Genomic DNA, 17,403 nt, shown 5'->3' with positions numbered 1-17,403 from the left:
CAGGATGAAAAAAACAGTTCAATGATTTTTTTATATTGCCACCGCGTACAGACCGTATTTCCAGCATCGTGCTCACAGTCGTGGCGACATTTAAACTATTAACTAATAATCCCAAAACAAGCAAAATACCAATTTACAAAATGCACTAAGCTTCCATGTAATAAAGGACGCCTACACAAAAACAAAACTATAAATTAAGTCCCACTCCATATCTTTTTGTTCTAGGCGCGTCTCCACGCATGATTGCCATTGGAGGAGCAAAACCAGTCGCGGGCGCGTGTCGGAGTCAGTGATAGTACCATGTCCTTAGCCGAAGGTGCTTCTGATACAGAACAGAGGCAAGAAGAAGATAAGAATCAGAAGAAAGAGGGACGAGGTTCGGTGAGTTAATCTCTTATTTCTCTTTAAAATATTTTTGAGGTCATTTATTTATTTTTCTATTTTTATATATCCACGATCAGTAATTTTTGAAAAAGTCTATACTCTATGGCCTAAAAAGCATTGTTTACCGTAATATAATCGCCAAAAAAGCACAAAACGTTGTTTTGGTGTCACAGACAACTTAATCTAGGTAAGGTATGGTAGGTTCATAGAAATATTAGGTAATACCTACTATGTTACATACATAATATTTTCATGTTCAAATCAATAGACTAAACATTTTAATGTCAATCGCAACCCGCGCCACTCGCGTTTTTTGATAATCTTTATACAACTGGGATACCAGTGGGAGGCTCCATTGCACAGGAAGCCGGCTAGATTATGGGTACCACAACGACGCCTATTTCTGCCGTGAAGCAGTAATGTGTAAGCATTACTGTGTTTCGGTCTGAAGGGCACCGTAGCGAGCGAAATTACTGGGCAAATGAGGCTTAACATCTTATGTCTCAAGGTGACGAGCGCAATTGTAGTGCCGCTCAGAATTTTTGGGTTTTTTGAGAATCCTGAACGGCACTGCGTTGTAATGGGCATGGCGTATCAATTACCATCAGCTGAACGTCCTGCTCGTCTCGTCCCTTATTATCATAAAAAAAACTGTCGCATAAAATACTATTTCATTATATATCTTTATTTCCAATACAATTTCCTAAACAATATCTTTATTTCCTCAACACAGGTTTAACCGTAGACTTAGAATATATTATCGTATAGATGACCTGACAGCCCGATAATACGTGAACAACTTGTCAATGTGTTGCTTCTGCTTGATTATTCAAAATGGCAAGCATGGCTGAGTTTGTACGACTTATCATTCAATTAATCGGTAACAGTAACGATAAAAGGCATTTATTTTCTCAAAACTGATTCCTTTAGAATGCCTTTTTGATGTCATTTCTAATAACTACTAGATACTATTACCGCTTCGGAAACAAATGGCGCTCTGAGAGAGAAGACGCGGCGCAAGAAACTCTCCCAGCATTCTTTGTTTGCGCTCTTTTCAATAAAAATATACAATATTGTACAGTCATTTCTATCGCTATAAAATAATCACAATCTAGTCCCAGGCTGTCCGATCATTTAGATATTCAGCTGTGGAGTAATAGGATTTACGACAGAGCCATTTTTTTATAAAACATTTAAATTTATTTATAGATAATGCCTGAACAGTGGCTGGGACTTTATCATAGAAGTGTGTACATTTACCCTTAAAGCTATTATGTATCCTATGAAGCCTACTTACTATAATTAGTTACAAACAATCCCTTATTTCTAGTGTTATAATAATGAAAATCACTATTAAGAGCAAAAATATATAAATAGATGCTGTGTCTCCGTTATAGATATTCTTCTCTCTCGCACGATTTGTTTGTCTATACGATAGTATATTGTAAGACCATGCTGAAAGGCTTAACAAATGAGATGGTATTACATAAAGTGCTTAGAGAATTTATACGTTTATATAGAGTTTGTTGCTGTTTAGGTTTAAATAACTTTATTATCATTAAGACCTATTGTCACTTACATGATAAATTAATATTTTAAACAATTAAAGTAGGTACTTTCAAAACAATGATTTTGGTAGGTACAGAATGCAATACAATGTTAGGCAAACAGACAAGACGTAAAACAACTTACATATGTTATTGAAACATTTCATAATTATTGAGTATGTGCCTTTGAAGGCTCGCTTTAAAAGAAGTTAATTTTTTTTGGGCATTTCTTATTTCTGAGGGCAGGTTGTTATATATCTGAACTCCCTCAAAGGTTGTTTTCCATAATTACTTCTCACCATTGGCATCTCAATATGACTAACTCTTCTTGTAACAATTCTGGTTGTTAGACAACCTCAACAGAGAACAAACAATAGAGTAACCTCTATTGTGAGCAACACTAACACAAAGTGTCATAGAATTCGCGAGTGTAAGACGTAGCTCTCACACTAAACTAATATTACTGGCCTGTTTTTATCGGTTGTCTAACAACCGGAATTGTTACAAGAAGAGTTAGTCATATTGAGATGCCAATGGTGAGAAGTAATTATGGAAAACAGACAATAAACTTTTAAAAATTGAGTTTAGAACTAACGTCTTTTTTTTTTTCCACGTTTTCACAACTGTCATCGTCTATCTAGACGTATAATAATTAATGATCTATGGTTTAGAGTAACTCTATGTTTTAACTTTTGGTGAAAGAAATGTTTCAACTAAAATCAACTAAAACATTTAATAAAGCAGTTATAAGTTTATTTAAATCTAGTGTCTAACCTTTCGGTCAAATTATTATACATTTATTCACATGAAATTGGTTAATTATGATAGGTATAGATAATATTCTAGTAACTATTTTTGTAAATACTATGTATTTAATGTAAATACAACAAATTTGGTAATCACCAGTGGGAGGCTCCTTTGCACAAGATGCCGACTAGATTATGGGTATCACAACGGCGGCTACTACTGCCGTGAAGCAGTAATGTGTAAAAATTACTGTGTTTCGGTCTGAATGGCGCCGTAGCTAGTGAAATTACTGGGCAAATGATACTTAACATCTTATGTCTCAAGGTGACGAGCACAATTGTAGTGCCGCTCATAATTTATGGGTTTTACAATAATCCTGAGCGGTACTGCATTGTCATTACAATTGTCCATTGACAGGGCGTATCAATTACCAACAGCTGAATGACCTGCTTGTCTCGTCCTGTATGATACGGCTGTATGTGCTTGAAGCCTTTGCCCATCCTAATAATAGACGAAGAAACCAAAAAAAAAATAACGAATATCGCAAACGTCAAAAAATGTTAGGAACCAACTTCACCCTGTTACTTTTATGTTATCACTGTAACTGTGCGTACATCTTAAAATTACACTCTCATCATTTTTTCATAACGCGCCTTAAGAAGTATAACTTCAAAATACACACAACAAAAAAGTGTAAGAACCATGTACTAATTTAAATTTTAGGATGGTTTTTCAAATAATAACGTATTTTTTTTTAAATAATATTTTTAGAGTCCTATGATGTAAAAATAACAGCTGTTGTCTTTATAAGTGCTTTTAATAACAGAAATTAACAATATTAGAATATACTGCAGAAACTAAGGTACATAAGCAACTAAACATTTTTTTAACAAAATGAAATTTCTAAAGAAAATGAATTTATTGTGAAAGAATAGGATAATTTAATACAAAGTATGACCTCCTCTGCTATTCAGAACTCATCGGAAACGATTATTCATTGAATTAATGAGTTTATGTCATCTTGCGGTATTCGCTCCCAATAAAATTGTAGCAAATCCTTCAGCTGTTGGGTTGTTGTCACTCCATCCAAGTCCTTCAAAACACGTCTTTAGAGCAAGTTCCATGCGTGATCGATAGGGTTGAGGTCTGGCGATTGTGCAGGCTAGGGCAATACCCGGACGTTCTCCGTTACCAAGTATTGACTGGTTCGCGAGCTGTATGTGAACGCGCATTGTCATGCTTTAACGTAAAGTCGGATCCAAAGGTTTGTGCAAATGGATGGACATAAGGTCTGAGAATATCCTCAACGTAATTTTCAGCGTTTATGTTTCCATTTACAAAAACGAGCTCAGTTCGCCTGTTCTTTATAATACCCGCCCATACCACAACTGTTGAGCCGCTGTATGGATGAACTTCCTGAATGCAACTGAGCCTTTCAGTACTTGCGGGCCGACGGTAGACTCGCACCCTTCTTGTATCAGGCCTAAACCCGAATAGCGACTCATCGGAAAACATAATTTTATCCCATTGTTCTTAGGCCCATGTTCTGCGTTCTCTACACCATTCATTTCGACGAACGCGATTCCCGTGACGTATCGGTGGGCACCTTATTGGGCGTCGAGCTCGTAGGCCGTACTCATTTACTTTCGTACAGTTTGGGGGCTTACACAAACACCACTTGATTTTTGTAGCATCAAACTTATCTCTCGAGCGGTTAACATCGGCTGGCGTTTTGCAGTCAGTTGTATGTCCGGTCTCGTCGTATGGTTGTACTCCTTTTACGGCCTGAATGCTGTTCAGCGGGTTCCCTTGTATTATTGTAGCACAGCCAAAGACGACAAATAACACTTCTATGAATGCCAAAATTCCGAGATACCTGAGATTGATTTCTTCCTGCTTGCAACATCCCTACAGCTCTTTGCATTTTATTTGCCGTCAAATGACGTCGCTCCATGACGTAAAGAATATCTAACAATTCAATTTTGTCGCTAACTTTATTTAAATGGTTGGTAAAATTATAAAATCAAGACTAAACGTAGCAATAAAAATGCACTAAAATACAAACAAATTCCCTTTCATTTATTTTTATGAAAAAAACAAAACATATTCGAAATATTTTTTTACAACCAGCCAGTATGTCATCAATAACAAAAAAGTTTACATACCCATGCACTTTGAGTGAATAAAGACTTACCCCCTTATTTATAATAGTCTGCTAACTTAAAGCATTGCTAATTCGCACTCTGTCTTCTTCTATTGACCTAAGTCAGAATGAGAAAAAACACTCCTTAGCGGCTGTTTAAAGTTAGCGGACCATTATGAATAAGGGGGTTAGAAATATGTAATATAAATGGTAAATTTGTAATATCATGCATGTTGCTTAGACTTTTTTTGATGTGTGTATTTAGTATTGAAGTTAATAGAATAACAATCTTACAATAGAAAAACAACTATTGACCAACAATATAAACCCAAAAATGGTATTAATTGGTAGTTGACTAATAGAATGATTGTAGGCACTGACATTTATGTAACTCCTTGTAAGTTTAATAGCAATTACGCCTCTTTAGTTTTTAATTGAGTAAACGTGGGTAAGTATTAAAATGTAATCTAATTCTAGTAGGCTTCATAAGATACATAATAGCTTCAAGGGTAAATAAATTAGAAAAAATGTTTTTTAAAAAACGGCTCTCTCCTAAATCCTCCTACTCCACAGCTGAATATCTAAGTGATCCGACAGCCTGGGACTAGATTATAATTATTTTATAGCAATAGCAATAACAGTACAACAGAGAATATTTATATTAAAAAGAGCGCAAAAAAGAATGCTGGGAGAGCTTCTTGCGCCGCTTTTTCACTCTGAGAGCGCCATTTGTTTCCCAAGCGGTAGTAGCATCTAGTACATTAGAAATTACATCAAAAAGAATTCTAAAGGAATAAATTTTGAGAAAATAAATGCCTTTTATGCTTTTTATTGGGATAAAAATGTGTAAAATTACCTGCTTTAATAGTACCTAAGGGATTTTTGAGCATCTAAATTCTGTTTCCTAATTCTCTACGGTGACAGGCGTGACAATTGTGAAATGGTTAGATTATAATTTTACGTCTAGAAAAACTGTTACCGCTGTGAAAATGTCACAAGTATTGGGGTTGTCAGTTTTTTTTTATGATAATAAGGGGCGAATCCAGCAGGCCGTTCACCTGATGGTAATTTATTGATACGTCCTGCCCATTACAATGCAGTGCCACTCAGGATTGATTAAAAACCCAAAAATTCTGAGCTACAACTGCGCTTGTCACCTTGAGACATATGATGTTAAGTCTCTTTTGCCCCGTAATTTCACTAACATAGTAATGCTTATACATTACTGCTCCTCGGCAGAAATAGGCGCCGATGTGGTACCTATAATCTAGCCGGCATCCTGTGCAAAGGTGCCACCGGAAGTTAACCTCCCTTTTAAGTAATGCACGCACACTAGAACAAAGTGACATACAAGTCGCGAGTGTAAGACGTAGCTTGTCACGCACACTAAACTAATAAGCTTGGCATGTTTTCTTGGTTGTCTTTTTTATGGAATAGTAGGACAAACCATCAGCTTTTTTTGTACCCCAAAAATGTAAACTACTATATTTTTTTTATTACTTTATATGGCAATACAACCTTTGCTGGTTAGCTAGCTAGTATTTATTATACAAAAATTTCAGACCATGTTTGTCCGCGATGAACTCCTAAACTATTAAGCCGATTTAAATCAATTTTTGCTCAATGCAATCAAATACAAATTGAGGGATAGCAACTATTATGTTTCGATTCGTGACCGTTAATATTTTTTAATTTAAATTTATTTTATTAATTTTTGTATAATTCTATGAGATAATTTATTAACGCACAGTTTTACAGCTCTATAGAGATATTATTTCATCCCCAGAATATGGAAAAACGAAATAATTATTGTAATGATCGAATTTTTACAAAGTTGCTTAGTAATGTAAATTCTATATGTTCCTTAGTAAAAAAGTAACGTTGAAATTATTGGTTAGTAATATCTAATTTAAAAAAAATGCCCCACCGGGGGCAGAAAAGTCCTCGAATGGCGACCACGTACCGGAAGACGCAGTGTTGGTAGGCCCCCTACAAGATGAACCGACGATCTCGTTAAGATCGCCGGAATACGTTGGATGATGGCAGCGCTGAAACGATCGTCGTGGAGATCTTTTGGCCTTTGTACAGCAGTGGACGTCTTTCAGCTGGTGATGATTGCTGGTTCCCCGCAGAAAAAGGCACTGGTCTGGCTGCTAGCATTTGCAAGGACGATTCCCACTGTATGTTAAAGAATCTTCTAGAAAAAATACGTATTCAATGATTGATTTGATAATTGAGGTCAGCGATTTCGACACAGCTTATTAAATTCCCGTCTATAATAATTGATAGGTTTTTTCAACGGATATCAAAAACAATGCTATAATTAAGACGAGCAGAAGGCACCCATGAATGATGCCTCGACTCCGATCAACCATATCGTAACATACTATTGTATGCTTATTAGTTTTCATGAACTACATTTTTCGTTGACAAATATATTAGGTACTAGCTGATGCCCGCGACTACGTCCGCGTAGATAAGGGGTTTTTAAAAATAGTAATATGTTTGGGATTGAAGATTTTCTCATGTCCTATTCCAATTCCGGTTCCCGTTTTCGCTTCCGTTCTTAACATATTATATGAATCTTATTTCGAGGAAGTTTGCTATGGCACATCGAAGTGAATTTCAGTTTTTCACAAATCCCGCGGGAACCATGGATTTTTCCAGGATAAAATGTAGCCTTTCCCAAGATCTAGTCTATCGCTATACCAAATTTCATCAAAATAGTTTCAGTAGCTACGGCGTAAAAGCGTAAGAAACATATTTACATTCACATTTATACCTAGTCTTGCCGTAAATACTGAAACAAAGTAAAAAAAATCTATTGCAATTAACATTTATTACATTTACAGTGTGTTTGTTATCTATAAAAGATTGTAACTATATTTTTAACATAAAATATTTGCGTAAAAGTTACATTTTAATAATCTAATTCTTTAACCCGACGCGTCGGGTTTCGTAAACTTTGCAGACGCAAGTTTTGAGGTGGACTGAGGCAAATATCTTATGTGAAAAATACAGTTACAGATAAATGCGTTTTAATCCTTTAAAAAGTATTCAATTTAAATACATTAATTATAAACAGTTTTAAATGATATTATTATTTAGTTGAACAAAGAATTTAAACTGTTGTGTAAGTACTCAGTACTAATTAATACTAGGTACGTAATCCACTGGCAAGAAAAATATTAAAAGCGAATAATATTAAGAATTTGATGCCTTATATACGTTTATACACATAACAATCATTTTTTGAGTATTATACTCAATTGATTCTACTATTTTAAGCTTTAAAGGTCAGTAAATATAACTCTAATTTGCTTACGGGATATCGTTCCTAATGACCTTCGAAGGCATGGCACTGTTGCAAGTGCCATGTTCATGGGCTGATACTATTTAAGGCTGCTATCATGAGAAATCGCCAAAATAACGCATAGTTGAAACCATTTCTCGACGGTTTACATAAATCTTATATTTTTACAAAAAATAATTATATATCTACAGAATATGAGAAGAAAATTATTTTTTCATTACATTTCTATTTTTTATAGACAGTGTGAATAAAAATCACGAAACCACCCCTTACTTTTACAGTTGGAGCCATGTTAATCATTCAATCTAGATAAAAATGTACCAAAATTAATTAATTGTACACCGATACTATTTAACATGACATACTTTTGTCAGTTTTGTTAAAAAATTGTATTATGTTTGTAATAAATTAAAAATGGTTCTAATTCTGAATTAAAACTATAGCGATCTTATACGAGAGAGGTAACCTAGCACCGCTCGATTCCTCAAGGCCATTGGCTTAGTCCCCAGCCTTAAGTAAAATATATTGTGCCTTAGAAATTTTGTATTTAATAGTTATTTATGCAATTGTTATGAAATAAGGGGTATTAAAACACGATGGTGGGTTTATCGTTTGAAAATAGCATCAACATTTGCATACAAGACTTTATCTACACCCATAATATGAATCCTCTATAAAAGATTCTGAAACAGCTTACAACTAACATTAAAAAAGCCAGCCGTAGTAACCGTTATATCATCCAAAGGAGTGTTGTTATTAATTTTTGAAAATAAAATGTTGTAGTGAATTTCATTACAACACTCGTTTGGATGATGTAATCGTTACTAGGACATTGGGTGTTTTAATGTTGGCAATTAGCTAACTGTTTTAGAATCTTTAATAGAGGATTTAAAGCATGGATATAGATAAATATTATTATTACACATAAAATATCTCAAACTTATATCTTTATTCTTACCAGATGTCAGACTCATACATGTGGAAGGAACAAATCCATACGATGATGAAGGGCGGAGAGAGCGAGTCAGATATATCTGATTCAGAACACTTCCTTACAAAAGGGGCTTTCCTTCTCACTCCCTCACATGGCCTCAGCATGGAGAAAGCCTCGACGATCTGCGAGAAAATGGAGTTCAAAGGGTGTTTCTCTTTGACCAAGACCGCAACCGGGATACTCTTTAAGTTCTCAAGCGTTGATGATTACCAAATGGTCTTCAAGAAGGGATTCCACAAAGTGACAGGATCCAGATTTTATAGAAAGGTACTAAATACCTACTTAAAATATACTGGTGAATGTAGCGTATAACATTCTGACAGCCCGATGATGCATGAGCAATTTAAATTCATCAATGTGTGCTTTAGGTAGTGGCTATGGAGGGTAGAGGTAAGGAGTATCCCTTAAGGGAGAAAAGTTGAAAAAGTGTCCAGCTTATGTAGTAAATAACAGTTCAAAAAGCTTCCACAATGGCGCTGGTGTAGGCACAGGGTATGGTATGAAGTATGGTGAATGTAGCAATTCTAAACGAATTGAAGTATGTCGAGTAAAAAAAAGTAATATTATTGTCAACTTAAAATTTATATTATTATTTAAATTCACAAATTTACGTTGTTATTAATTAATGTAGTAAATATAACCTTAACTGAATTATTATGAGAAAACGTGCACCTAGATTAGTATTATTTTATATTTGGCGCTTCTTTTACGATTTACCCTGGTGCTACTGTGGCGCCACCCCAATTTAATGCTTTTGAGGGACACTTTTTCATATGATCATACAGATGATTCTTCTTACCTCTACCCTTCACACTAGTGCTTTCAAATTACTAAGGAGCTAATGTCAAGCGCGACTGAGTATTTACTACCTGTAGTTTTTATTTTTATGAAAATAAGGGACGAGACGAGCAGGACGTTCAGCTGATGGTTATTGATACGCCCTACCCATTACAATGCAGTGCCGCTCAGGATTATTGAAAAACCCAAAAATTCTGTGCGGCACCACAATTGCGATGCAATTGATCTCTAAAAAATACACTTTTAAAACGCCTAGATATTAACTTATATTACAATCATTTTGATGTTTAATTGCTATAATTTTTCGGATATAACAAAAAAACAAAATATGTGTAAAAAGCTCTTAAATATTTGCTTTTCTTCTTTTTGTGGGATTCAATCAAACAATCAAACAAACAGAAAATGTAATGGCAGGTTTTCACTGCTTCTTTTTCTCTCTTCCAAAGCAATTGCAAAGGTATTACCAGGCAAAATATACTGTTTTGAAGGTACCCTTGTCGTATCTACACTAAAACACCGTACGAAAATTATGATGAATTGTCACATCGTTTGAGTGTACAGGATAGGAAATCTCTTGAAGACACTGTGGTTGAGCAACATCCATCTAAGATCTAAATGGAGACGATTTTTGAAGTAAAACCTATTTAGGTGCGATTTGCGGGTAACTCAGATATTTTTTGAGTGCCCTTTTAGAGGAGATTAGTTTTAGTTATTTGGGCCCTTACGAAGAAGTCCATGTGTCCAGAAGCTCAGGGGTGCACATTCTCTAGTACCCCCTACCGACTAAAAACCTCCTATGTGACCGTTAGCCTATTAGCTTTTTCAGCGAAATGAATAGGGCTAAGGCAGCCAAAAAGATGGTTGACAGGTATATCAGTTGATAAACACAAACACACACTTACATATATTTGCAAGGGTAATAAAAACACTTTTTTTTTAATATTACATTTTATAAAAAAATAGCTTAAGTAGGTAATCGGGGAGCCCTAATAAATCCACTCCTTAGAGAGGAAGGGATGGCTGAAAAACAGTGCTGCAGCATACAAAACATAAATCCATAATTCCATGTCAGGTGAAGCTGAGCCTTTTCTTTTGCCTATTGTTTCATCGCGTAGCCTATTTGTTCATATTATATTTGTAATGTTTTGTATGGCAATAAAGAATTTATTTATTTGTAAAAATACGGAAACAGATATACAAAAATTTTTAAGTGATTTTCCTTCATTTCTGAGATTAAAATTATACCAGTGGGAGGCTCCTCTGCACAGGATGCCGGCTAGATTATGGATACCACAACGCCGCCTTTTTCTACCGTGAAGCAGTAATGTATAAACATTATTGTTTTTCGGTCTGAAGGGCGCCGTAGCTAGTGAAATTTCAAGACAAATGAGACTTAACATCTTATTTCTCAAAGTGACGAGCGCAATTGTAGTGCTCAATATTTTTGGGGTTTTTCAAGAATCCTTAGTGGCACTGCATTGTAATGGGTAGGGCTTATCAATTACCATCAGCTGAATGTCCTGCTCGTCTCGTCCCTTACTGTCATAAAAAAAGATTTAAAATACAAATTTAATTTTTAGAAGATACGGGACTCGAATAAATAACAATTGATTAGATTAGAAAGAGTGACATCTCAAGTCTATTTCGTAATATGAAATTATTGAGCTAGCTATAAACTGTAAAGAAGATATTGTAGATGGCCCCACAGTCTGCGATTTTAGCAAACACACCGAGATTTACGAATCATGCGTCATTCCGTTGGCTGGTTTGGTTGGTAAAAGCGCTGGAGTGTCCTTAGATGCACTATCCCGTAATAGTTATTTATGCAACTGTAACGTAATTTATGCAATGTAATAAGGGGTACTAAAACATGAAAATGTGAGTGTTTTAATACCTAAATATCAACAGTAGCATACAAGACTTTATCTACACCCATAATATGAATCCTCTATAAAAGATTCTGAAACAATTAGCTTACTGCTAACATTAAAAATCCAGTCCTAGTAACCATTACATCATCCAAACGAGTGTTGTAATGTTGTACTGAATTTAATTATAACACTCGTTTGGATGATGTAATGGTTACTAGGACATTGGGTGTTTAATGTTGGCAATAAGCTAACTATATTTGAATCTTTAATAGAGGATTAAAAGCATGGGTGTATATAAAAATAATAATATTTTGGTAATTTAAATTTGTATAACAGGAATCAGGTCTAATTGCTATTTTGTAGCCCATTATAAATGCGACAAAAGACGTAGAATAAATCAGAGTTTGTAATGTAAATAGGTATGTAATGGTAATATTAAATCAATATTCTTTCGTTGTCAAACCTACATAGCTGCAGATAGTAATATATGCGTTGGAAGACCACGACATATTCATCAAAGTTATTTATCTAAATAACATCTAAATAAAAAAGAACTTTTTGCGATCGGCCCTTGGACTGAGTACGAAATACGAAACACACCCATTGAGCCTAGTAATTTCATAAAAATAATAATCAATTTAAATTAGATTGTTTCAGCGTCTTTAAGAAGCTTATTTTTTTTAAATTCGGATCGCAATGACCTTTAGTAGGTACCTATGCTTTGCTGTTTTTAAGTTTCTCCATTTTAAAAGATCGGTCAACAGCTCGTTTGTGAGCACCGTGAGTCCCTACTGGATAGCCACGCTGGCGTGGCCGCCGCGCGTAGTTACGTTACCTACACGGGACTGAGACAGATTAACCAATCGGTTTCCGTTTCGTCTTGTACTTGGTGAACGTGAAATCAAAATCAAATCAAGAAGAATACTGCTGTGATGGAAATACTTTTCTGTTCCAGATTGCAATCCCATGCCGTCCACAGAAGACCTTCACAATCTATGTGTACGATATTCCTGATGAGATCCCGGAGGAGGATGTTCGGCATGCCCTGTATAAGTTTACTTCTGTTGTTGAAGTGGTGCGGCTCCATTACTCTGGCTCGCCTAGAGAGACTGGAACTGGTTGGTTAACCCAAATGATTATTTTTTGAAGTGAAATTTCATAGGAATCGTGATTTGAAACTCGATGAAACGAAAAAGCGAGACGATAGAGACACAAATAGGTAAATGTATAGGATTCCGCCCGCAGAGAGAATGAGATGGACACATTCATAAGATTTAACGTGGGAGAAAATGAGACAGTGTTTTGGTACCAGGCGATCATAGTTGAAGAAGAGACAGTCTTATGTATGACTCGAATATACCGTAATAATTATTAACTTCTGACGTCATGCGCACGACGTATTACTACATAGACACCAGGAGAACATAGATGTGTCTATATATCATAAACGTCTTCTTTTTATAAAAATAAGGGACGAGACGAGTAGGACGTTCAGGTGATGGTAATTGATACGCTCTGCCCAATACAATGCACTGCCGCTCAGGATTCTTGAAAAACTTCAGAAATTCTAAGTGGCACTACAATTGCGCACGTCACCTTGCAACATAAGATGTTAAGTGTCATTTGCGGAATGAGATAGCAGGTTGAAATCATGTGTCATCCAAGCAACATGTACCAGGACCTCATATGCAGTTTAGAGGTTCATGAACAACGCACATCTTAAAATTATTATACAAGTGCTTACCCGATGTTTGTGTTCGTGGTTATCTTTGTGCTCTGCTTCGCACCCCTTCCTCTCGAGCTCAGCAGGGCAAACTCCCACAGTTTGCTTCGGCCTCAGCGTTGTACATGTGTTAATACGTGTTTGTGCGCGCATGCGTAGTACATAGGCTGAGAAAAGGCATCACAACAACCGTTGTGTTTTGTATGTTCTTATTCTATACGTTTGTCATGTATGTATTCATCAATTTTATAGTAAAATTCTTCACCATTTTTGAAGGTTTCACTTCTACCACGGTTTTTTAAATATATAACACATGTTTTTTTTTCTTTTTGTATTCACCATCGACAAAATTGATTCCTGACCAACTTTGCTGACCATTATTAAAATCCCAAAAACAACACGAGAAAGTTTGTATGACAATTTGTGGACTGACACTGCCTTACAAATAAACTTGGTATAAATTTATACCAGAGAATAAACCAAGATATGCAGAATGTTGACTACATCGCTGATAGTGCTGTCAATACAATGATAACTCTGAACATTCCTGAATGTCAGGCAGCCTGGAAAAATAAACGCGGGAAACATTTTCGTCCAAATAAACCAATCATAAGCAAAATGTGTATTTGTAAACATTTTGCATAGTGCTTTCTTTTATTCTCAGGTTTATAAACTTTATACCAAGTTTATATGTAAGGCCGTCAGTGTTTAATAAAATTATAACAGTTCAAATTTAAGTATTTCAAAATAGGATTTTGAATAAAAACATTTTTACTTTTTATTACTTTAAGCACGTATCATATATTAGATGCAGCGCCTTACAAACTAATTTGTTTTGTATATTACAGCCATTGTAAAATACCCTATTGACTGAAAAGAGTGTCCGTTGAGTTTCTTATATGTTCTTCTCACGAGCATTACTTTTTCCGAACATATTAATGTGATAGATTCAGTAATTTCTTTTTTATTTATAGTGACGATTTAACAGCATTTAGTTTAAGCTTCACTGAACAAAGTTTATTTGACTTTGGCGTAAAATAAATAATTCGCAGGAGCATCTACACCGAAGCCTTCTGAAAAATCGCAGTCTCGTGCCATAACCACCATCGACGGTGAGCTCGTCAGCAGCATGATCCCAAAAGAAGCTTCCAGTGTCATGCGTATCACCCTCGCCAATATAGAAGAAGCTAACATTCTCCTGCAGAATGGTCTTGATTTCTATGGAGCGACATATTTCCCGACTGAACTTGGCACTCCAGCCCAAGCTGCCAAGCTTGTAAAACCGAGCAGGTAATTATTTATGACAATACGGGACGATATGAGCAGGACGTTCAGTTGATGTTTAATTGATACGCCCTGCCCATTACAATGCAGTGCCGCTCAGTATTCTCGAAAAACCCAAAAATTCTGAGCGATCTCATTTGCCCAGTAATTTCAGACCGAAACACAATAATGCTTACACATTACTATCAGCAGATTCACGGTAGAAAAGGGCGCCGTTGTGGTACCCATAGTCTAGCCAGCATCCTGTGCCAAGGAGCTCCCACTGGTAAATGCCCTTTATCGCCTCCTGCGACTCCCTAGGGGCCTGGGACTTACCAATTACCTTAGGTGGGTGTGCGGGTGAGGAAAGAAATACGGAGACGGAGGGAACTGACCTGGTAAATGCTGGTGCTTCTCTTCAGGCCCCGAATGTTCTAGGAGGTCTCTCGCTCAACCGACTTACCCACACACACTTGCCTTATATCTATATATATATATAAGAGATTTCCACGTATATAGTCACTCATCACGATATCTCTGGAACTATAAGGCGTAGAAACTTGAAATTTGGTAGGAATATTCCTTCCTCCGATTTTACAAAATTCCACCCGCAAGAGTTTTTTTTTATTATGATCAGGACAACGTCTGTCGGGTCAGCTAGTATTTGATAAGTATTTTATACTCAATTGCTCCACGTGTCCAAACCATATCAGCATTCCTTTCTCATTCCTTGTCACAACATCTTCTTTCAAACCACAGCGCGCTCGTATTACCGCATTCTGAATTTGTTTTCATTTCCTACTTTTGGTATTTCAATAAGCATCGTATGAAACGTTGGATTTTAAAATAAAGATTGAAATATTACTGAAATGCTCATACATGATCGATTGACAGATTTTATAAAATTGGAATTCTTAAACTTTTAGGGGTATGAAGTAACTTATAACGTCGATTCCATTTCACTAAAAATAAATTGCGTTGAAAAATTCAAATTCAAAGTCACATATTTTTATTCAATTTAGGATTCAAAATCACTTATTGAACGTCAAAAACTACCATACAAAATAGACTGCCTCCGACTTGGGAAGAACGGGCGCAAGAAACTCAGTGGGCTTTTAAATAAAAATGTGGATTACAATGTTATATCGTACAATAAACAATTATAATTAATGAGCCAGAGGGTGTCCGCTTATTTTCCAGTCTGTAGTATATCATTAAGAATATCATTCACGTTATAATAACCGTTCCCACACACACGTTTTTTAAAAATTCTTTTAAATTTCGTAACACATATTTTGTTTTGTACATTTTCTGCCATCATATTGTAAAAGCATACACATCACCCAACAGACACCTCGGTCATTTTACCAAAGGTTTCAAAGTTTTACAATAGACTTAGACTATACACTAACGTATAGACGAGCTGACAAAACTGACAGCTAATGGTTAGCTAGTTTAATTTTCAAAATATTAAGCAGGTCAGCGTGGCTGACTTGTCAATAAAAATCGGTTACAGTAACTATAGATTCGCTATCATCTAGAAATATTCTTCTCTCTCGCATGCTTATTTTAAGTAGTAAGATACTATAGTGAAAGCTAACCAATGTCACTATTTATTTACTTCATTTGTTATAAATAACATATTTTACGAGTTGCTTACAAGTAATGATAAATAATAAAATAATTCTTATATAAATTTTAGAGAGTAATTTCATTTAATCCATAAATGATTTCTTTCTCATAAATTTTCTGTTTTGCTATTATTTTTCCTTAATAGGGCAGGGTAAATTTTTAGACCCCTTGTATTTTATATTCTAAATATTTCCGTACTTAAAAAATGTATATAAGGTGACAACAAATAAAAACGTAGACTTAGTATATCATCTCATAGGAAGGTGTTTAGATTCTGAATAAATTAACTATAAGTATGAAAAAGAAAGAATACATTGTTAAGAAATAACAAAGGAAAAGATACAAAATTTTGGTCAAAGCCCAAACATATAATTTTTTATCCAGATGCACTCAGCACTTTTCAATATTATATGCAACATGCACATTTCACTGATTTCAACACAGTGATAACATTAACTATCAATGTGTAAATATATAATTTAGATAGGAAACTCTAGCTAGTAAGCTCCACTCAATAGCGTAACTCACGTAGATGCACCTTAGCACCTTCTAATGACATCAATTTATCTCTTCACAGAGCATATTATTCCAGGGTGACAGGAGGAACTGTATCAGCCAGGGTAAGAGATCTACTTCCAGTGTTTGATCAGCAAGGTTTCACTAAATTCGCTCCCCCTGCATCAAGACTCGTCAAGCCAAGATCGAAATAAACACCAAAAACGGCCGTACTTAATCGAATCATTGTAATAGAATATTGTTTGAAATAACATTTTGATGGCGTATTAGGCGAAATTAAATTTTGTAACTTTATATTCTAATCATAATATTGTACTTCTTCCTCATGTTCTATACTTAATTGTGATTTTATTAATATTGCTTCAATTTTACTATGTACCAATTTGCATTTATTATTAATGTTTTGACAAAATATTTGTGCCATCTAACTTTATAATAAACAGTGTTAATATAAATTGTTTTAATTTCTCGA

The 17,403-nt window shown here is 35.2% G+C and overlaps 1 protein-coding gene across 2 annotated transcripts; it reads left to right on the top strand.

Moving 5' to 3' along the window:
- The first annotated feature begins 232 nt into the window (after positions 1 to 232).
- LOC126974676 (uncharacterized) lies at positions 233 to 17,386 on the top strand. Of its 2 annotated transcripts, none has more exons than XM_050822233.1 (5): positions 233 to 381; positions 9,096 to 9,395; positions 12,753 to 12,915; positions 14,573 to 14,810; positions 17,008 to 17,386. In XM_050822233.1, the coding sequence occupies exons 1-5, from the start codon at positions 301 to 303 to the stop codon at positions 17,123 to 17,125; spliced, it is 900 nt and encodes a 299-aa protein (XP_050678190.1). In that variant the 5' UTR covers positions 233 to 300; the 3' UTR covers positions 17,126 to 17,386. The 2 variants fall into 2 exon arrangements, with proteins under 2 accessions (XP_050678190.1, XP_050678189.1); XM_050822232.1 differs by having other exon boundaries at positions 16,993 to 17,386.
- Positions 17,387 to 17,403: the final 17 nt, after the last annotated feature.

This window comes from Leptidea sinapis, chromosome 33 (assembly GCF_905404315.1).
Source record: "Leptidea sinapis chromosome 33, ilLepSina1.1, whole genome shotgun sequence".
Lineage (NCBI taxonomy): Eukaryota > Metazoa > Arthropoda > Insecta > Lepidoptera > Pieridae > Leptidea > Leptidea sinapis.
The sequence above is the reverse complement of the archived record's forward strand: the minus strand, read 5'-3'. Positions and strand labels throughout refer to the sequence as shown.

What these genes read in the sequence shown, in the direction of transcription:
- LOC126974676 (XM_050822232.1), top strand. Translation starts at nt 301, where the DNA reads ATGTCCTTAGCCGAAGGTGCTTCTGATACAGAACAGAGGCAAGAAGAA. An exon ending in AGAAAGAGGGACGAGGTTCG is followed by an intron (nt 382 to 9,095) that starts GTGAGTTAATCT and finishes TATTCTTACCAG; the next exon opens with ATGTCAGACTCATACATGTG. An exon ending in GATCCAGATTTTATAGAAAG is followed by an intron (nt 9,396 to 12,752) that starts GTACTAAATACC and finishes TTTCTGTTCCAG; the next exon opens with ATTGCAATCCCATGCCGTCC.